At 39.1% G+C, this 23,134-nt stretch overlaps 1 protein-coding gene across 1 annotated transcript in view; it reads right to left on the reverse strand.

Moving 5' to 3' along the window:
• cdc73 (cell division cycle 73, Paf1/RNA polymerase II complex component, homolog (S. cerevisiae)) overlaps positions 1-21,282 on the reverse strand; it is a 68,279-nt gene extending 46,997 nt beyond the window's left edge. The window contains exons 1-11 of the mRNA XM_034183086.1: positions 21,120-21,282; positions 15,186-15,291; positions 13,257-13,326; positions 12,971-13,033; positions 12,733-12,785; positions 11,904-11,992; positions 11,500-11,713; positions 4,682-4,780; positions 2,956-3,034; positions 1,374-1,438; positions 295-352 (exon numbers count right to left, since the gene is read on the reverse strand). Of these exons, the coding sequence (XP_034038977.1) occupies positions 295-352; positions 1,374-1,438; positions 2,956-3,034; positions 4,682-4,780; positions 11,500-11,713; positions 11,904-11,992; positions 12,733-12,785; positions 12,971-13,033; positions 13,257-13,326; positions 15,186-15,291; positions 21,120-21,250 (1,027 nt within the window). The 5' untranslated portion in view covers positions 21,251-21,282. The remainder of the gene's footprint in view (positions 1-294; positions 353-1,373; positions 1,439-2,955; positions 3,035-4,681; positions 4,781-11,499; positions 11,714-11,903; positions 11,993-12,732; positions 12,786-12,970; positions 13,034-13,256; positions 13,327-15,185; positions 15,292-21,119) is intronic.
• Between the last annotated feature and the right edge of the window lie 1,852 nt (positions 21,283-23,134).

Here is a 23,134-nt window from a genome sequence, read left to right on the forward strand (position 1 = left end):
AATATTACGTAATTAAAAGGGTCGAGTTCTTCAAAAAAAAAAAAAAAAACTGTTCAGGTCTTAGGTTCTAAAAACATTCTGGAATCACACACTATTCCAACTCATTATAGAAAGTCTGCACAATTTATTACCACTTTTGAAAAATGTCAGCTACCTATTTTATGAACACTACCCAATCTAGAGCCTGTGGATCCCCACGGACAAAGCGCTAGTATGTATATAAAGTAAACGAAATCTGGTCCCACAATGATAGTATGAGACAACACTTGGTAAAATTGTGCACATGTTACAAACCTGGACGAGGGACTGGTTGTAGAGCTGGTGTCTGGGCCTTCCGAGCAGAAGCACCTTCCTGAAAAACACAGATTTCAAGGACAGGTTAGCACTCAATGTGTTGTGGCAACTGTTTGGATCTCAGTAAGTTAGAATATTGTCCAAAGATGTGGATATCTGTGCATTTGTGTTGCAGACAAAGTGTGACCCCAAATGTGTACAAAATCAATTGGATGACATTGTTCGGTTTCTTTTCCATATAGCCAGACACTAGAAAACTATAATGTTCTAGCAAGACTAGTCATACGAACATTTAACTTTGAAAGGTTAAAACAAAACATGTCTACAAGTGGAAGGGGGGATAATAAGTATATACCCCTTTGAACTTTACGTTTGGTTTATATATATATATATATATATTATTTTATTTTTATTTTTTTTAAACAGTCATACCAATTCAGAACAGGAATGTTGTGCCAGTTATGCATGCTTTGCTAATCAGTTAAAAACAGCTAAATAAAGAGAAGGCAATTCATGATGCATTGTGGTTGTGGGTTGATAACGCAATGAGAGGATGTGCTTGTGGTTGTGACATGACTCGCAACCACAACAACATGCTGTCCATTATGAGAAATAGATGCTAGCACACTGGTAGAAAGTTCATGGAAAACATTCGTTCTTTCTTGTTACGTGACATCTTGCAGCCAGCTGACAGGTTTGGCTATGACAGTTTCATAAAAGTTGTGTATTGCTTATACACACACAAAACCACAAAGGTGGTGTTTTCAGATTTGTCCACTCGGGGGCCCATTTTCAAAAACTAGAATTTTCAGCCTTTGAAAACATCGGTTTCGTGCAGGCAAGACATCGGTAGGATACAAAACTTTTGTGGATATGCCTGAACTCGTCACAGTGTGGATGGGGCCCAAGAAAAGGCAGTTCCTGATCAGTAAAAATAAATATCAGTTTAATAAATAACTTTAGTTTCTGCAATTATTATGTAATTTTAGAATTTTTAAATGGAGAAACAAATATAGCAACACTTGAGAGTCCCCCAAAAAATTCTCTCACAAGAAAACATCAGAAAGTTTTGAACTTACTGTCACAGACTTCAGTGTCATGCCGTGATAGGTACCCATGGTATCGATCTTGAAACCCTCAGTTTCTAAATAATAATAAAAAAAAAAAGGGGGGGGGGTATTATTTTCAGAAATTACAGACACTTACATACACACAAATTTCTGGTCTTGGAGGGGTTTTTGGTGGCCTGACTTTTCATGGTGTTGCCCAATCTGATTCATGGCTAATGATCACATCAAAGTACTGCCCAGGTGTGACATCACTGTTAGGCTTCTCTAGCTGCCGGGATAGGCTTGAAAAAAGTACTTTTTGCTGTTTACAATGTTATGAGGTCACAAAATTAATTTAATTTAGGGTGAGTGTTTAATCACTTTAATAAAAAAAAATAAAAATTGAGGGTGGGTGTTCAAAAATAAACCTGAAGTTGTACATTCTCTAGGATTATCCCACCATACCTTTACTTGATAAAGTTATTCAGGCACTATCTGATTGGATACTGCACATATACTGAACAAAAATATAAACAATGCTTTTGTTTTTGCTCCTATTTTTCATGAGCTGAACTCAAAGAGCTAAAACCTTTTCTATATACACAAAAGACCAGACCCATTTTGCTCAAATATTGTTCACAAATCTGTGTTAGTGAGCACTTCTCCTTTGCCAAGATAATCCATCTTATCTCACAGGTGTGCCTTAGGCTGGCCACAATAAAAGGCCACTCTGAAATGTGCAGTTTTGCTTTACTCAGTGGCTTTGTGTTGTGGGTGCCTTACATGGCAGCACCCTATCATCAGTGTGTATGAGTGAGAGAAAATGGGTAAATGTGACGCATCACTGTAAAGTGTTTTGAGCTTACAATTCACATGGAAAAATGTTGTATAAATGCAGCTCCCGCCTTTTTTTTAATTTTTTTTAATAACTCTGGGCACTGTATCTTCTTCATCATGGGAACAACAAGCTGTTTGACTACAAGAAAGGCCAACAAGCATAAACTGGAACAATAGGGGTATGCAAAGCTGATGGAGTCACGTGAAACATGACAGAATCAATGTCTAAAACAACAACCTGATCGGCATCATGCCTCCACACACACACACGCGCAGTCTTGGCAAAATACTGCTGCAAACAATGAATCACCGTTAGAGTCACAGAGTCCCCGCACAAGCAAATATGTGGGCCGCGCTCACCGTGCTCATTCATTTGAGGCAATTGGGCAGCACAGTCTCGTTTGAGTGTGGGTGCTAAAGGGTTCAAATATGACGCAATTTCTCTACTTCCGGCAAATTACAAGCAAACAAAGTGAAAATGCAAAGAAAAGGTGATAATGCGATGGAAAGTGGACGTGTTGCGGTCTCATCTTCCCTTCTCCACTGGGAACCGAAAAGAAAAAAAAAAAAAAAAAAAAAAGCACTTTTCGCAACTGCTTTGGTGATTGCAGCCGAAAATAAACCCCATAAGTGGTCAAATCCCGCAGGGTTCAAATGAGACTGCTCTGTCCTATAACGGACAGTCTTGTGATGAACAAACTGACCAATAATAGGATTTCTAAAGCTCACATATTTCTTTATAGTCACAACAACTTTGTGTTGCAAATAATCTCACCCTCTTTTCCTTTGAACCTCTCCTGATCATATCTGTTGTAGGCAGCTGGAACAGGCTGCTTGGTCCTCAGAGAAGGGTCCTGAAAATAACATGTGATAAAAAAAAGAAGGTGTAAAGATATGACACGCAAAACCTTAAAATTGTCCCACCCAAGGATTTCGAAACTTAGACTCAATTACAAAAATGAATAAATAAACACGTACATAATTATGAGGCAGTGCCTTAACGTCAGGCAAAATGGGCAATAATTAAATTCCTAGACAATGAAGAGTCAAATTGCAAAATGCCTTTCAGAGGGATGCAGTACTCTTAAAATAATTATGCTATTAAGGGATGGTCACGGAACAAGGTTTTGTCACAAACAGTCAACAGGGTCGCAAGAAAGTTGGATCTTTTGCTTACTGGTGAAAAACAGCTAAATAGAGAGAAGGTGATGTGATCATGGTGTGATGTAATTCGCAATCATTTTCACAGCAAAAACAAAAACTACAACTTACACTGCAACTTTTTAGAAAAGCTACAATGGAGCCAATCTAGCGGTCATTGGGCAAGAGGCAGTGTACATCCTGAACCTGACACCAGTATAGTGGAGAGCCAGTAATGTATTAATGAATTTGTAAATAGTTTGTAAATTTATTTAATTAAAATGTTTAGATTAGAGAGAACTTTATTAAACCACTGGGAAGACTCCCTCAAGGAAATTGTGGACTGTGTTTGCTTTGAGTATAATATATATACGTAGGAGTCCCCACTCAATCAATTTTGATGTTTAATTGCAAATACAACCCATTTGCCTTTCCTGCATGATATGCACAGATCAATAATAATTTTTCCACTCTAATTTTGTCATAAGCTGCTACAATGTCTTTGTATTTTATGATGATGTGGCAGTTTTTCTAAAAGGTTGTAATGCTTTTAGGTGTGTGTTTTACTGCAAACATTTTTTTGTTTAATGCATGAAAATTTAAAGGGAAGTTGCTACAGTCAGACATTTTATTTAAAATCCATCTTCTTCATCATAGTTTTTTTTTTTTTTTTTTTAACTCCCCACTAATCTATTTCCCGACAACAACAAAAAATCTATATAGATCAGGTTCTACGACACATGCACTTGACTTGCACAGTCAGTCACAGAAAGACAGAAGGAAGACTCTTTTGTAGCTGTGTGTGTGTGTGTGTGTGTGTGTGTGTGTCCATATGCTTTACAGCTGAAACGCTGTGAAACAACCACAAAATAACATTTTGTTTGATAAAGAGTTTTGCTGAAGTTACGATGGTCCCATTCTCAGAATGCTGTTCTCAGTTTTGTCATGTTTGTCACTTGCGCTGACTCGAACACTGTCCCTGCAGTCAGGGACAAAAGGAAAAATAAAGAAAGCACCCAAACTCCTGCAATTAAGGAAAGCTTCACATGGTGCTCTTTCAATGACAAATGCTCAAAACAGAACCCATATCAGCATATTTTAGATGTTGTTTATTCTATTTGTGTATAAAACCTACACAATTTTATATTCATAGTATTTTTTGTACAGAGGAACAGTTTTAAATCAAAACCTGTGGGACTATTGGAATGCTGCACTTCCAGTTGACATTTTTTTGATGATAAAATATGGTTCAGGTACCATTTTCTAACTTAGGAATAATACACAAATTAGTTTAAGTCTTCAAAAAATAAAAATACAAAAGTGAAGAATGTCTAAGCACATACACAGAAGAATGTTCTTACCACTTGAGCAGTGTTCTGTGCTGGTCTTTGCTCAGGTGCTCGTCCTTCTTCTCTGGCTTTCACTGACTGCAGAATAGCAAAGATGTTCTTGGAGAAATTCTGCAAAAGGTAACAACAATTATTTTAACAATTTCCAGACAAAACAAACAACAACAAAACATTACAAAGGACTTTCAGGAAAAGGGAGATCTTAGATTGGAAAATTGGGAAGAAAGACTCTTGGCTTTGGGGTCACAATGGACTGACTTCTTCAGAAGATATTTTATGGTAAATACTTCAATGGTTTCTGAAGGATAGCATCTTCAGATGAAGAAGCACACAAAATTTATGACTCTTCCAAAATCTTTATGATGATGTGCATATTTTCTGAGCACTAACCATGCAATTTAGGAACATGTCTGATTTGTGGTGAATTTCAGCGTTTTCACACACACACACACACGACTAAAATTCAAAATTCTGAGAAGAATTATGAACAGTACTTAAGTTATAATTCTGACCTATCACAAACTGAAGGAGGAGAAGTACTGCCTGATTCTGGGTGAGTTTCAGCATTTTACTTCATTTATTCAGTCTTGTTTACATCTACTGGGTGCATTTTTAAACACTGGGTGTCCCAGTTAGAGCGCAACTGGAAGGACGACTGACTGTAAATCTTTTCAAAATAATACAAGTAATAATAATACACCCCGTACGGTGAACTGGATGTGACTTCATGCAGTAGGGAGAATTTGTCATATGAAGCTTGTTCTCTTACTCAGTATATCACAGAATCCAACGTTCACCCAAACACTTGCTTTTACACTGCCTGAGCGGGTTGAATTTGTTGCTGCTCCATGCCAATGAGTGGGGCTAACTTGCTAAAGTAAACTGCTGTATGGAAGCAGGGGAAGCATGACAGCAACTCTGCCCACACCCACTGCATCCAGAAAGTATTCACAGTGCTTCACTTTTTTTTTCCCACATTTTATAGCCTTATTTCAAAAAAAGATTAAATTCATTTTCCCCCCCTTCAACATTCTACACATACCCCATAATGACAATGTGAACTAAAGTTTTGGGATTGTGTGTGTGCGTTTTTTTTTTTTTTAAGATTTTTGCTAATTTATTAAAAATAAATAAATCACATGTACGTAAGTATTCACAGCCTTTGCCATGAAGCTCAAAACTGGGCTCAGGTATATCAAGCATGAAGTCAAATGAATTGTCTGTAGACCTGAGACAGGATTGTCTTGAGGCACTAATCAGGGGAAGGTACAGAAACATTTCTGCTGCTTTGAAGGTCCCAATGAGCACAGAGGCCTCCATCATCTGTAAATGGAAGAAGTTCAGATCCACCAGGACTCTTCCTAGAACTGGCCGCTCATCTAAACTGAGCAATCAGGGGAGAAGGGCCTTAGTCAAGGAGGTGACCACGAACCCAATGGTCACTCTGTCACAGCTCCAGCATTTCTTTGTGGAGAAAGGAGAACCTTCCAGAAGGACAACTATCTCTGTAGCAACCCACCAATCAGATGGATGCAGCAATATACAGAGACATCCTGGATGAAAACAGGACAATGACCCTAAGCACACAGCCAAGATTATCAAAGAAGTGGCTTCAGGACAACTCTGTGAATGTCCTTGAGTGATCCAGCCAGAACCCAGACCTGAATCTAATTGAACACCTCTGGAAAGATCTGAAAATGTCTGTGCACTGATGCTCCCCATCCAACCTGATGGAGCTTGAGAGGTGCTACAAAGAGAAATGAGCAAAATTGCACCAAACTTGTGGCATCATATTCAAGAAGACTTGAGGCTGAAACTGCTGCCAAAGGTGCATCAACAAAGTATTGAGCAAAGGATGTGAATACTTATGTACATGGTTATTATTATTTTTTACAAATTTGCAAAAAACAAACAAAAAACAAACTTTTCACGGGGTGTTGTGAGTTATTCCATTTTGGTATAAGATTATGGCATAAAATGTGGATCTCTCATATATATATATATATATATATATATATATATATGAGAGCCTCTACTGGTGGTTGGCTCTCACTGCGGTATTGTATCACTTCCTGTTCCAGAGCACAGCGGTGTTTTGCTGTAACTGTTAGCTGTTTAATCTGCGCAGTTAGATTGATCTAGTTACCTAGATAACGATTTGTTTCACAGTGTTATCTTCACGTGCCTTAACTAAAGCACTCCCTCTGCTGAATCACCTCTAAATTGTTTACACGTTATTCACTTTGCGTGGTTTTAGGAATCCGCTAGCTTAGCGCAGCTACTAGCTCTTAGCCGGTTTAGCATGGCGGCTTCTCCTGTCTCTTCCGCACTTTTCTGCTCGGTGTGAAATGTTTAGTTATTCCTCGGCCTCCTTTAGTAGTAATGGTACTTGTAATAAGTGCAGCTTATTCGTAGCTTTGGAGGCCAGGCTGGGCGAATTGGAGACTCGGCTCCGCACCGTGGAAAATTCTACAGCTAGCCAGGCCCTTGTAGTCGGTGCGGACCAAGGTAGCTTAGCCGCCGTTAGTTTCCCTCTGGCAGATCCCGAGCAGCCCGACTGGGTGACTGTGAGAAGGAAGCGTAGCCCTAAACAGAAGCCCCATGTACACCGCCAACCCGTTCACATTTCTAACCGTTTTTCCCCACTCGGCGACACACCCGCCGAGGAACAAACTCTGGTTATTGGCGACTCTGTTTTGAGAAATGTGAAGTTAGCGACACCAGCAACCATAGCCAATTGTCTTCCGGGGGCCAGAGCAGGCGACACTGAAGGAAATTTGAAACTGCTGGCTAAGGCTAAGCGTAAATTTGGTAAGATTGTAATTCACATCGGCAGTAATGACACCCGGTTACGCCAATCGGAGGTCACTAAAATTAACATTGAATCGGTGTGTAACTTTGCAAAAACAATGTCGGACTCTGTAGTTTTCTCTGGGCCCCTCCCCAATCGGACCGGGAGTGACATGTTTAGCCGCATGTTCTCCTTGAATTGCTGGCTGTCTGAGTGGTGTCCAAAAAATGAGGTGGGTTTCACAGATAATTGGCAAAGCTTCTGGGGAAAACCTGGTCTTCTTAGGAGAGACGGCATCCATCCCACTTTGGATGGAGCAGCTCTCATTTCTAGAAATCTGGCCAATTTTCTTAAATCCTCCAAACTGTGACTATCCAGGGTTGGGACCAGGAAGCAGAGTTGTAGTCTTACACACCTCTCTGCAGCTTCTCTCCCCCTGCCATCCCCTCATTACACCATCCCCGTAGAGACGGTGCCTGCTCCCAGACAACCAATAACCAGCAAAAATCTATTTAAGCATAAAAGTTCAAAAAGAAAAAATAATATAGCACCTTCAACTGCACCACAGACTAAAACAGTTAAATGTGGTCTATTAAACATTAGGTCTCTCTCTTCTAAGTCCCTGTTAGTAAATGATATAATAATTGATCAACATATTGATTTATTCTGCCTTACAGAAACCTGGTTACAGCAGGATGAATACGTTAGTTTAAATCAGTCAACACCCCCGAGTCACACTAACTGCCAGAATGTTCGTAGCACTGGCCGAGGCGGAGGATTAGCAGCAATCTTCCATTCCAGCTTAATTAATCAAAAACACAGACAGAGCTTTAATTCATTTGAAAGCTTGACTCTTAGTCTTGTCCATCCAAATTGGAAGTCCCAAAAACCAGTTTTATTTGTTGTTATCTATCGTCCTCCTGGTCGTTACTGTGAGTTTCTCTGTGAATTTTCAGAACTTTTGCCTGACTTAGTGCTTAGCTCAGATAAGATAATTATAGTGGGCGATTTTAACATCCACACAGATGCTGAGAATGACAGCCTCAACACTGCATTTAATCTATTATTAGACTCAATTGGCTTTGCTCAAAATGTAAATGAGTCCACCCACCACTTTAATCATATCTTAGATCTTGTTCTGACTTATGGTATGGAAATTGAAGACTTAACAGTATTCCCTGAAAACTCCCTTCTGTCTGATCATTTCTTAATAACATTTACATTTACTCTGATGGACTACCCAGCAGTGGGGAATAAGTTTCATTACACTAGAAGTCTTTCAGAAAGCACTGTAACTAGGTTTAAGGATATGTTTCCTTCTTTATGTTCCCTAATGCCATATACCAACACAGTGCAGAGTAGCTACCTAAACTCTGTAAGTGAGATAGAGTATCTCGTCAATAGTTTTACATCCTCATTGAAGACAACTTTGGATGCTGTAGCTCCTCTGAAAAAGAGAGCTTTAAATCAGAAGTGCCTGACTCCGTGATATAACTCACAAACTCGCAGCTTAAAGCAGATAACCCGTACGTTGGAGAGGAAATGGCGTCTCACTAATTTAGAAGATCTTCACTTAGCCTGGAAAAAGAGTCTGTTGCTCTATAAAAAAGCCCTCCGTAAAGCTAGGACATCTTACTACTCATCACTAATTGAAGAAAATAAGAACAACCCCAGGTTTCTTTTCAGCACTGTAGCCAGGCTGACAAAGAGTCAGAGCTCTATTGAGCCGAGTATTCCTTTAACTAGTAATGAATTCATGACTTTCTTTGCTAATAAAATTTTAACTATTAGAGAAAAAATTACTCATAACCATCCCAAAGACGTATCGTTATCTTTGGCTGCTTTCAGTGATGCCGGTATTTGGTTAGACTCTTTCTCTCAGATTGTTCTGTCTGAGTTATTTTCATTAGTTACTTCATCCAAACCATCAACATGTCTATTGGACCCCATTCCTACCAGGCTGCTCAAGGAAGTCCTACCAATATTTAATGCTTCGATCTTAAATATGATCAATCTATCTTTATTAGTTGGCTATGTACCACAGGCTTTTAAGTGGCAGTAATTAAACCATTACTTAAAAAGCCATCACTTGACCCAGCTATCTTAGCTAATTATAGGCCAATCTCCAACCTTCCTTTTCTCTCAAAAATTCTTGAAAGGGTAGTTGTAAAACAGCTAACTGATCATCTGCAGAGGAATGGTCTATTTGAAGAGTTTGTCAGGTTTTAGAATTCATCATAGTACAGAAACAGCATTAGTGAAGGTTACAAATGATCTTCTTATGGCCTCAGACAGTGGACTCATCTCTGTGCTTATTCTGTTAGACCTCAGTGCTGCTTTTGATACTGTTGACCATAAAATTTTATTACAGAGATTAGAGCATGCCATAGGTATTAAAGGCACTGCGCTGCGGTGGTTTGAATCATATTTATCTAATAGATTACAATTTGTTCATGTAAATGGGGAATCTTCTTCACAGACTAAGGTTAATTATGGAGTTCCACAAGGTTCTGTGCTAGGACCAATTTTATTCACTTTATACATGCTTCCCTTAGGCAGTATTATTAGACGGCATTGCTTAAATTTTCATTGTTACGCAGATGATACCCAGCTTTATCTATCCATGAAGCCAGAGGACACACACCAATTAGCTAAACTGCAGGATTGTCTTACAGACATAAGGACATGGATGACCTCTAATTTCCTGCTTTTAAACTCAGATAAAACTGAAGTTATTGTACTTGGCCCCACAAATCTTAGAAACATGGTGTCTAACCAGATCCATACTCTGGATGGCATTACCCTGACCTCTAGTAATACTGTGAGAAATCTTGGAGTCATTTTTGATCAGGATATGTCATTCAAAGCGCATATTAAACAAATATGTAAGACTGCTTTTTTGCATTTACGCAATATCTCTAAAATTAGAAAGGTCTTGTCTCAGAGTGATGCTGAAAAACTAATTCATGCATTTATTTCCTCTAGACTGGACTATTGTAATTCATTATTATCAGGTTGTCCTAAAAGTTCCCTGAAAAGCCTTCAGTTAATTCAAAATGCTGCAGCTAGAGTACTGACGGGGACTAGAAGGAGAGAGCATATCTCACCCATATTGGCCTCTCTTCATTGGCTTCCTGTTAATTCTAGAATAGAATTTAAAATTCTTCTTCTTACTTATAAGGTTTTGAATAATCAGATCCCTTCTTATCTTAGGGACCTCATAGTACCATATCACCCCAATAGAGCGCTTCGCTCTCAGACTGCAGGCTTACTTGTAGTTCCTAGGTTTTGTAAGAGTAGAATGGGAGGCAGAGCCTTCAGTTTTCAGGCTCCTCTCCTGTGGAACCAGCTCCCAATTCGGATCAGGGAGACAGACACCCTCTCTACTTTTAAGATTAGGCTTAAAACTTTCCTTTTTGCTAAAGCTTATAGTTAGGGCTGGATCAGGTGACCCTGAACCATCCCTTAGTTATGCTGCTATAGACTTAGACTGCTGGGGAGTTCCCATGATGCACTGAGTGTTTCTTTCTCTTTTTGCTCTGTATGCACCACTCTGCATTTAATCATTAGTGATTGATCTCTGCTCCCATCCACAGCATGTCTTTTTCCTGGTTCTCTCCCTCAGCCCCAACCAGTCCCAGCAGAAGACTGCCCCTCCCTGAGCCTGGTTCTGCTGGAGGTTTCTTCCTGTTAAAAGGGAGTTTTTCCTTCCCACTGTCGCCAAGTGCTTGCTCACAGGGGGTCGTTTTGACCTTTGGGGTTTTTATGTAATTATTGTATGGCCTTGCCTTACAATATAAAGCGCCTTGGGGCAACTGTTTGTTGTGATTTGGCGCTATATAAATAAAATTGAATTGAAATTGAATTGAATATATATATAGAATTTTTTGACAGCTCTCAATCTTTAAGGATAAGAACTGCAATTCTGACATAATCGATTCCTCCCCCGCCCAACACCCCTTTACAATAAAATTTAAAAATAAAAAATAATGTCCAAAGCAAATCATGCAACAGTTTGACAGTTTGTGAAATGTATAACCTTTCCAGTGCTTTGGAGTATGGTTGTCCGAGTTCTCCAGACCCTCTCTCTGCTGACAATATCTCTGGTCACATCAACCTCTGCGTCTACAAAGCTTCTCTGCTTCAGGGTTATGTCATCATCCAGGTCTGTTTTGATGGTGGAACGTTTCTTGGCCATAATCTTTGCTTTAATGGCTGCAATTTTCTCAACAGACATGGCCTCAGAGAGTGATCTGAAGAAGAATTTTTGGGGGTCATTTCATTAGCACATTGCTAAAAGGAATTTCTATGCATCAATAAACGGTGAAAAAATTGTTTAATATTGATCAGCCCGTATTGAAACCGATATGAATTAAATCCCAATTCAGTAAGTGGTGGGATAATTTATTTTACATACAAAGACACTGAAAGCATCCATCATACCTGATCTGGTCAGTCTGTACAATGCCTTCTTTGTGGCTTTCAAGACGAGCAGCCAAGCGCTCCTTGTCCAGACGAACTCGCTCCTCATCCTTTAGATAAAAAAAAAAAAAAAAAAAAAAAAAAAAAAGCAAACCAATTCAGGAGTTCTCATACATGTAAATTCCAAACAACACGGAGTTAGCTGTATTTGGATAATGTGAGCTTAATGAATGTTTATATAGACCAAAGAATGTGTTAATAAATACATTTTTACATTACATATTACATTTTTACATACAATCATCTGACAATTGAATATGCTATGATGATACTGATGTATAGATTTACTCACAACATAGTTTTAAAGTACATAAAAGGCAAAATTTAAAAATATATATATTTTACTCATGTTTTTACCTAAAATGGAGCAGAAAATTAATCATTTTGGTGCCACAAATATTTAAGTCATTTGGTCAATGGAGGAATATTCAAATCACCACAGCATTAAATCCAGGGAAATCATTAGTTCACAAAAAGGAGTAGAGTTATGTTGTAACAGAGGATGTGGGTGAAATATTAGATTTTGTGTAGTTTGTTTCAGGTATGAAAGCAACTAGTTTTTTAAAAAGGCACAAGCCAGTGTTTTGCAGACCACTGCTGCCTGCCAGAATTTTACCACCTTGTGACAAAGACGATATTTTTTTTTAAGTCAAATTATGGCCTAAAGGATGAATTGGTCATCTACAATAAGGGGGGGAGGGGGGCTTTGACAGAAAATTTACTTGTATACTTTCAAGCTATACATTTGTCAGTTTTCTGTCCCTTAAATAGGTTTTGTGCAAAAGATTACCTCAATTCTTGGTTTTTTGGCTTCAGAAGATACCTCATCAGCTGCCCTTTTAACTGAGGAGGAAAAATGAAAAATATATATATTAAGTGCCTTTCCAATTAAAAGCTGAAGCGACACTTTATAAGCTACTTCGCTGTCATTCTTGGCAACATCAATGATCCACACTAACAATATAAAATAATATTAAGACATAGCTGCCAATCCCATTGTCAGTGAACAGTTACTGTGTAAAACTCACCTTGTGTTGGCCTTTGCAAACCAATTTCTATGGGTGCACTTCTATCGATACTTGTCGATGTAGCTGTAAAACAGACAAAAGTAGTAACTTGATTTGTAAGTCTTCCCCACCCACATAATATTACAACAAACAAATGAAGTCAATGCTGACAAGCGACAAACTTCAAGTATCAACAAGCACAAAGAAGGTACATATTTTTAACTTTACCAGGAATGAGGAAACTAATTCCCCATCACCCTGTAGACACAGTAAAACAACATAAAGCTGCCACTACTATATTACTTACCACTTTCACCATTGAGATATAACAGCAGGCCCTTTCGATCAGGTCTCCTGACAACCGGGATGTTCTCAGTCTGTAAACAACATACACAAACCAAAAATTCATTCCACCTGAAAAGGGGGTGGGGGGCATCCACCCATCTGTCCTATAACCCCAATTCCAATGAAGTTGGGATGTTGTGTAAAATGTGAGTAAAAACAGAATATAATGATCTGCAAAACCTTGTCAACCTATATTCAATTGAATACACCACAAAGACAAGATATTTAATGTTCAAACTGATAAACTTTATTGTTTTTGTGCAAATATTTTCTCATTTTGAAATAGATGCCTCCAACATGTTTCAAAAAAGCTGGGACAGTTGTATGTTTACCACTGTGTTACATCACCTTTCCTTCTAACAACACTCAATAAGCATTTGTGAACCGAGGACACTAATTGTTGAAGATTTGTAGGTGGAATTCTTTCCCATTCTTGTTTGATGTACGACTTCAGTTGTACAACAGGCTGGGTCTCCATTGTTGTATTTTGTGCTTCATAATGCACCACACATTTTCAATGGGCGACAGGTTTGGACTGCAGGCAGGCAGGCACTCTTTTACTATGAAGCCACACTGTTGTTAACACGTGCAGAATGTGGCTTGGCATTGTCTTGCTGAAATAAGCAGGGACGTCCTTGAAAAAGACGTTGCTTGGATGGCAGCATGTGTTGCTCCAAAACTTGGATGTACCTTTCAGCATTGATGGTGCCATCACAGATGTGCAAGTTGCCCATGCCATGGGCACTAACACACCCCCATACCATCACAGATGATGGCTTTTGAATTTTGCGCAGGTAACAATCTGGATGGTCTTTTTCCTCTTTTGTCCAGAGGACACAAGACCCACAGTTAAAAAAAAAAAAAAAAAAAAAAAAAAAAAAAAAAAAAATTGAAATACAGACTCATCAGACCACAGCACACTTTTCCACTTTGCGTCTGTCCATTTCAAATGAGCTTGGGCCCAGAGAAGGAGGCGGCGTTTCTGGATGTTGTTGATGTATGGCTTTTGCTTTGAATAGTAGAGTTTTAACTTGCACTTGTACATGTAGCGACAAACTGTGTTAACTGATAATGGTTTTCTGAAGTGTTCCTGAGCCCACATGGTAAGATCCTTTACACAATGATGTCGGTTTTTAATGCAGTGCCGCCTGAGGGTTTCGAAGGTCACGGGCATTCAATGTTGGTTTTCGGCTTTGCTGCTTACGTGTAGAAAGTTCTTCAGATTCTCTGAATCTTCTGATTATATTATGGACTGTAGATGATGGAATCCCTAAATTCCTTGCAGTTGAATGTTGAAAAACATTGGTCTTAAACTGTTGGACTATTTTTTCACACAGGTGTTGACAAAGTGGTGACCCTCACCCCATCTTTGCTTGTGAATGGCTGAGACTTTTGGGGATGCTCCTTTTATACCCAATCATGACACTCACCTGTTTCCAATTAACCTGTTCACCTGTGGAATGTTCCAAACAGGTGTTCTTTGAGCATTCATCAACTTTCCCAGTCTTTTGTTACCACTGTCCTAGCTTTTTTGAAACATGTTGCAGGCATCCATTTCAAAATGCAAATATTTGCACAAAAACAATAAAGTTTCAGTTTAAACATTAAATATCTTGTCTTTGTGGTGTATGCAATTGAATATAGGTTGAAGAGGATTTGCAAGTCATTGTACTGTTTTTATTTACTTTTTACACAACGTGCCAACTTCATTGGAAATGGTGTTGTAGATATATAGATACACACACTAATATTCAATCTAGTAAGTTTAATGACTATAAACAAAACATAAGATTAATTTAATGCAGACTACATTACAATCGCATACAAAAGCACCAACAGCATTATTTGCACCCTTGGTAATACAGTGAAATTTTAATTCCAGAGCACTTACAGCAGCTCTTCGCACATAGGATGGATGAGAAAGGTGCACATTGTTGAGCAAGAACAAGATAGAATCCAAAGTATAGTACTCTTTGGGTTGTCCTTCTTTGCCAGTTCTGTAGGTAGAAACACAAAGAAGCGAACAGACTCAGTCTTGGAAAGCACACACATTGGCTGCAAGTTAAGGCCCCCTGACACAAGCATGTCTGATTCACGCACTTGCATGCCCGTCATTGTGATGATCCCACCCGCTGTGTTCCCAGCTGGACGCCGGTTTTTGTTCTACCGGCTGCCATGGGCTCTGCGCTGGACGCTGTGTATATAAAATAATTATTTCATGCCGGATTAATCATTTTCTCTGCAAACTGGCCATTGAAAACAGCTCTAATCACTTCCTGAACCACAGAGTAGCACTCCAGCTTCAGCCGTTCATGCCTAACAAGCTGCAGAAAGCATTTGGAGCTGTCTAAAAAGGTAATTATTTGTCATGTTTACATTGTCATGGCTTGGTAAAACAGTTGTGTGTTCTTTCCTTCTTGTGTGGAGCCGTTAAAGTATGTTTGTAACAGATTTAACTTCTTGTTATAATCGTTCAGACGAGCTGCGCTCTGATGCGATCCTCTGACATCACCACTCGCACTGTTCACTTCTTTACTCCACTTGACAAGATGCACGTCGTGTTGGCGATTAGATCGCACCACATTTATGCGTGAGAGATTTTTTGAGCATTTCAAAATTCTCTGTGCACAACAGCATGCACCAGCGCCCCTCTCACGTCCTGTCTGCACCAGCTAAAGACGAGTTTACTCTCCAGCACGACACAGGTCGTACTAGTGCGTGAATCAAAGTCGTGCTCATATCAGGAAGGCTTTACATGTTCATTAAGATGGCTAAAGTAGTTAAGGGTTTGAAATCAGGTGAATTACTTCAAAGATACTAACAGTTGAAATTAAATTTGAGAAACACTTCAGTCTTTGCCAGAAGCAATCCCCTAACTCCCCCCTTATTGTGCATCACCCCTGAAGCATGCTAATGAGTGTCAATTTCAGTAGGACATTCAAGATATGACAAATGCACTCATTTTTTTTTTAAAGGCATAAGTATTTACATTTATAGCCAAGATTTGTGATGTGTTGGGTTATTTTCCCATAATAAACTGTATAAAATACTACTCATGTTTATGTGTGGTAAGAGCTGTATTACTAATATGTAGTAGGGCTGCCACAAACGACTATTTTGATAGTCAACGATTATTTTTACGATTGGTCGACTAGTCGGATCATATGTAATTTCCTAAATTTAAGGCCTGCAGCATTTTCAGAGAAACGTCAGGGGATGAAAACATGAACACCTCCAAATCAATGACTATTTCTTAGACTTCATTTACATCAATCATTCAGAAATACAAACAGTGTGGTACTTTATAGTAAATCTGTGTCAGGTTGGCAGTTCTCAAAAACTAAATGTCCATTCTGGAAGGAGACAAGTGAGGGAAGCCATCAACACACAACTCTGGAAGAACTTTTGACTTCTGTGAGTGGAGAAACTGGGAATAGTGCAACATTTTTATTTTATCTTCATTTTACATATAGTCCCAACTTTTTCTGATTTGTGGTTGTTTCTGTTGCATTTCTAAAATTACAGAGCTGCTTTAAAGAAAAGTGTGAACATTTTATTGTGTTTTAAAACTTTGTGGAGCAAATACAAACACCAAACTCTTAGAAAGAAGGAAAAAAATACACAGACATGTGCAGGTAAACTTTGATATAAACTGAACAGAACAATGCAGGCTGATTTGACTCCCCATATTTTTTGTATAAATAAGAATAAAATAAGAGGTAACTCACTATGAAATGAATAAAACATAGCTGGAGCTTATAATAACTTTGAAAAATAAAAATCAGCAGCTTGTATTTTTATTCTGACTTCAGGTCATTTTAGTGTGAAGTCATTTTTAAAAGTCATTTTTTTCTCCTCAGTCACATTTTGTGCTTGAACACACATTAAGCTTAAGACTGAATAAATAAATACCTTTTAAAATAACAGCTGTTAAAGTTGAGAGTTCTCACCTGCTTTTTGTGATCTGTGTCTCTGCACAGCTTCTCCACAGCAGGGTTTTTTTTAACCTGTGTATTGTGTAATTTTTGCTCTGTTCATTTATTTATTCTCATTTTTAAGGATATTTAACTGTTTATTTCATCTCATGATCTCATAAATTCAGTACACTATGCACACATGGTGTGAACAGGATGGTGCCATCAGAACCGCATGAGTAGAGAAAGTGCAGAAAGAAGTAAACGCAGCTCCACGGTTTGGGTTTGTTGTGTATTTTTTATTTTTTTAACATGTTCATTCTGGTTAAAATCCTCTCTCTGCTCCGCGCTCGCTGTCTCACGTGCACTGATGGTTCTCAGCAGAATGTAACGTCCCGTGCCTCCATTCAGGAATTTCCCTCCCTCGCAGTCTGCAATGACTTGACTCCGCACGCACGCACGCACGCACGCACGCACGCACGCACGCACGCAGCTCCTTCGGTAAACTGCGCAATTTAGACGGCTTTGAACAAGATGGCCACTGTTTTAATCGACCGTCTTATCCAAATTTGAACATCCAAATGACGGCAGGACGGCTCGCTGCCTAAAACTATGAACTGAGAGAAAAACAAAGACTTAAATAAAATACACGACTCGTCGACTACTAAATTAGTTGTCAACGGTTTCAATAGCCGACGTAGTCGTGACTAGGGCTGAAACGATTGATCGAGTAACTCGAATAATTCGATTACAAAAAATGTTCGAGGCAAATTCTGTGCCTCGAAGCTTTGTTTAACGTTGTAGTACATATGCCAGGCCTGTGTGGCGCTACAACATCCGCAGGGAAAAAAAAACAGAAGAAGACTGGAGCATAACAGCTAATCAAACTAACAACGATAGCTACCGCTTTCCAAGGTGACACACAGAGTAAAATAAAGGCTTTTAAGAGAAAGATGGTCCATGCTGATCATCTTAGTGTGTTTGTCTCTATTTTTAAAAAGGGACTACTGACCCGGCGGCCGGCTGCTGTCTCTCTCTGCCCAGTGTGAGGGGCTCTCGGACCGGGCGAGTCACAGCTCTGTCCCCGGCTACACTGACAAACAACTGAAGTCCACTCTTTCTTCTGTGTTACCCTCAGACTCACACTGAGTGTTTGACTTTTACATTTAAGCTTTTTTGGGCAACACACAACACTTCACAAACACGGTAACTTAAATATAATAATAATAATAAAACTGACTGCGAGGCTGCATGTTCAATCTCCAGCTGAAATGCATCTGCTGAATTGCAGAGAAAGAGGGATATAAAAAAAAAAAAAAAAAATCACGCAGGGACCCAGTCCATCAACCTTTATAAAAGGTTGATGCTTAGGGAGAACCCTGGACTATTGATGTTGTTTAAAAATGCATAAATACTTTTTTTATCCGATTACTCGATTAATCGCTAGAATACTTGATTACTAAAATAATCGATAGCTGCAGCCCTAGTTGTGACTAGTCGACTAGTTGTGGCAGCCCTAATATGTAGGCCTGGATTCGACTTCTATCACACAACCTGTCAGGGTCCTTAGACAAGATGCTTCATCTGCATGGTCCCAGACTAACACACTGACGACAAAAGGTAAATATATATGTCAAAATTCTATGATCTGGTAGAATTGGAGAGTCTACAAGCAGAATCTACGATTGGAAATTGTACTACTAGAGTCTCCAATCAGAGACTCTACGGGCAGAATCGGAGACTCTACCAGTAGAGACTCAGATTCTACCAAGCCATTCATTATCATGACAAGATGATATCTAGACAAAGAATGACAGCAATACCTTACCGTGGAAATTAGAAAGATATCTGTCATATCAACTTCACATTAGAGCCACACCATGCTGAAGTGATCACAGTTAGAAAGTAAGAACTTGTAATCAACTGAAACTCTACTACGGAGTCTCTACTAGTAGAGTTTCCAATGGGAGTCTCTACTGGGACTCTGTCAGTAGATTCTCACATTAGAAACTCTACCAGTAGAGACTGCGATCACCATCTCTACTGGTAGAATCTCCAATTCTACCAAATCGCAGACTCTACTTTGACACACACACACACACACACACACACACACACACACACACACACACACACACACACACATGTATGCAAAAGTTTGGGCACCCCTGATGATTTCCATGATTTTCCTTTATAAATCATTGGTTGTTTGGATCAGCAATTTCAGTTAAATACATCATATAGTAAATAAACAGTGATATCTGAGAAGTGAAATGAAGTTTATAGCATTTACAGAAAGTGTGGAATGATTCTTTAAACAAAGTTAGGCAGGTGCATAAATTTGGGCAACCCCCCCCCCCCCCCCCCCAAAAAAAAAACCTATCAATATTTAGTAGATCCTCCTTTTGCAGAAATAACAGCCTCTAAACACTTCCTATAGCTTCCAATGAGAGTCTGGATTCTGGTTGAAGGTGTTTTGGGCTATTCTTTACAAAACATCTCCAGTTCAGTCAGGTTTGAAGGTTTCCAAGCATGGACAGCCTGCTTAAAATCACACCGCAGATTTTCAATAATAGTCAGGTCTGGGGACTGAGATGGCCATTCCAGAACATTGTACTTGTTCCTCTGCATGAATGCCTTAGTAGATTTTGACCAGGGTTTAGGGTCATTGTCTTGTTGAAAGATCCAGCTCTGGCACAACTTCAACTTTGTCACAGATAGTTGAACATTATTCTCAAGAATCTGTTGATATTGACTGGAATCCATGTGACTCTCAACTTTAACAAGATTCCCAGTACCTGCACTGGCCACACAGCATGATGGAACCACCTCCAAATTTGACTGTAGTTAGCAAGTGTTTTTCTTGGAATGCTGTGTTCTTTTTCAGCCATGCTTACTGCCCCTTGTTATGTCCAAATAACTCAATTTGAGTTTCACCAGTCCACAGCACCTGATTCCAAAATGAAGCTGGCTTGTCCAAATGTGCTTTAGCATACCTCAAGTGACTCCTCCTTGTGCAAAATGCGCTCTATAGTTGAACAATGCACAGAGACACTATCTGCGGCAAGATCATGTTGTAGGTCTTTGGAGCAGGTCTGTGGGTTGATTATGACTGTTCTCACCATCCCTCACTTCAGCTTATCTGAGATTTTTCTTGGCCTGCCACTTCGGGCCTTAACTAGTACTGTGCCTGCAGTCTTCCATTTCCTCGCTATGTTCCTCACAGTGGAAACTGACAGCTGAAATCTCATAGCTTTTTTATCCTTCCCCTAAACCATGATGTTGAACAATCTGTTTTCAGGTCATTTGAGAGTTGTTTAGAGGCTCCCATATTGCCACTCATTGGAAGAGATGCAAAGAGGGGAAGCATTTGCAAATGGCCACCTTAAATACCCTTTCTCATGATTGGATTCACCTCTGTAAGGAGGTCAAGGGTCAATGAGCTTACCAAACCAATTTTGTGTTCCAATAATTAGTGTTAAATTTATTCAAATCAATAAAATGACAAGGGTGCCCAAATTTATGCACCTGCCCAATTTAATTTAAATAGTTATTGCACACTATAGGCAGGGAACCCTTGTAAAGTCAGTCCACAAAGAAACAACAGGGCATTGTTGGAACAAAACACGGGACCTTCTGCAGTGGTGACGTTATTAACCACAATGCACAGTAACATTTATAGTCAAGGTGACATTTAATAGACTCTTCATACATAGATTAAATACCGAACCAGCAACTGCTACCGTAACACGAACTAAATCTAAAACTAACTAAACCAGAAGTAACCTAAAAGGTTAGCGATCATAAGGAGTTAGCATTGTAGCATCTAGCAGCTAAAAAAAAAAAAAAAAAAAAGCCTGACTGAGCTTACAGGCCGAAATCATTGAAACGTCGAGTCAGCACCGACTTACCCCCAAATTATATAGTTGGTCCTGACATTTTTAGGCCAAGAGAATTCTCCAAATATAACTTCATCGCCTTTAGCGATAATCTCTTTTTTATGGATGTTGTAGGTACGAAGCACACTCAACACATCCGCCATCTTCGCCCCTCTTGTAACACTTGGATCGAAACATGTGCCAAACAGCGCGCTAATGTTTTATTCTTATTTAAAGAGGACATAAAACAAAAGGAAAAAAGTAACAAGAAAAGGAAAGAACGGTCAAGACTATCAAAAAATTCATATACAAGTATATCACGGACTCAACCGAAAACTAACTGAACCAGAAGTAACCTAAAAAAAACATAAAAAGTTAACATCTAGCAGGCAACAAGCCTGACAGTAAGCTGATGGGCCGAAGACATTTAAACATGGAATCAGCACTGACTTACCCCCAAATTATGTAGTTGGTCCTGACATTTTTAGGCCAAGAGAATTCTCCAAATATAACTTCATCGCCTTTAGCGATGATCTCCTTTTTATGGATGTTGTAGGTCCGAAGCACACTCAAAACATCCGCCATGTTCGCCCGTCTTGTGACACTTGAATCGAAGCTTCGAGACGTGTGCCGAACATCGCTCAATGGCTTTAATCGTATGGTGCATTCAAAACACTCGAAAATTCCGTTATTCCGAGCTCCAGTAGGAGTTGATCACGTTCACAGTGAGACAACGTTACTAATGTTGAAAATGCATCTTCAAAATGAATTTTTAAGAGACATTATTGCTATATGTAATATATGGGTGATTCTTAGACTACGGGCACTTATGTCCTTTGATCATATTGTATGAAAAACAGAAAAAATGGGAAATTTCACACTTTTATAGTTATCTTTACAATGAAAGTGTGTTAAGAAATTTGTTCTAGTAGTCTATGATGACTTTTTCACCTTTTTTTCCAGCATCATTATATGCAAATATTGCCGTTTTGTGCTTGTTGAAATGGGTGCTGTCGGCCAGATGCAGTTTTTGGTATGGGCGAGCCAGGCAGTCGCCCGGGCCGCATTTTTTCATTACACATATGGGGCGGCACAACAAGCACTTAAAAAAAGTCATTCTGAGTCGCAAAGCAGTTATAATATCACTGTGTGAGGAACTGGCAAATTGATGCCCTGCAGTTGCAGGCAGGTGCCCCTGCGTGCTGATGCGCACAGAGCTGAAGCAGTGACAGAAGTTCGGCAATTGTCTCCTGCGTAACCAGGGACAGGCGTGCTCCTCCCTGGGCCTCCCTGGGCTCCACAGGGTCTCTTCTCTAGCAGAACCAGAACTCCAGTGAACGAGGCAGGCAGCTAGTTTCTGAAATAAAGAGTGTTTGAAAGTAGACAGACAAGGTGGAATCTCACCAGAGAAGACAGGTGCTCCGTTCACATTTCTATCTGACTTGAATGTGACCTGCAAGAGTATGTGTTATCCAATTTTTACAATAATTTTCCAGCAGCTGGAAACTCTCTTTTTGTTGTCATGTACATTGACAAAATAATAATAATGATAATAATAATAATAATAATAATAATAATAATAATAATAAGAAGAAGAAGAAGAAGAAGAAGAAGAAGAAGAAGAAGAAGAAGAAGAAGAAGAAGAAGAAGAAGAAGAAGAAGAAGAAGAAGAAGAAGAAGAAGAATGAAATTTAAAATGAGGCTCATCATTAACTGGTTTATTTGATGGAGAAAAAGAATCACATTTGATTTGATTGGCATGGGAATGCTAGTAACATTTCATTTAGATTTTCTTTTGACCCACAGATGAAGACCAAAAATTAGGGAGAAAAAAGGACAAACAGTACATTATCAAATTTTTGTCATAAATTATACTTATGCAAATTAGTTCCTGCTAAGTATTTACACATGTACAAACATCAAGCTAAATATTTAGCTAAATGTTGAGAGAAATATGCACCTTAATAAAAGAGCTAATTGTTCCTCCCTGAAAGACAGATTACTAAAATGTCTAATGACAGACATTTAGCATGTAAGGGCGTGTTTAT

Source organism: Thalassophryne amazonica, chromosome 12, assembly GCF_902500255.1.
Source record: "Thalassophryne amazonica chromosome 12, fThaAma1.1, whole genome shotgun sequence".
Lineage (NCBI taxonomy): Eukaryota > Metazoa > Chordata > Actinopteri > Batrachoidiformes > Batrachoididae > Thalassophryne > Thalassophryne amazonica.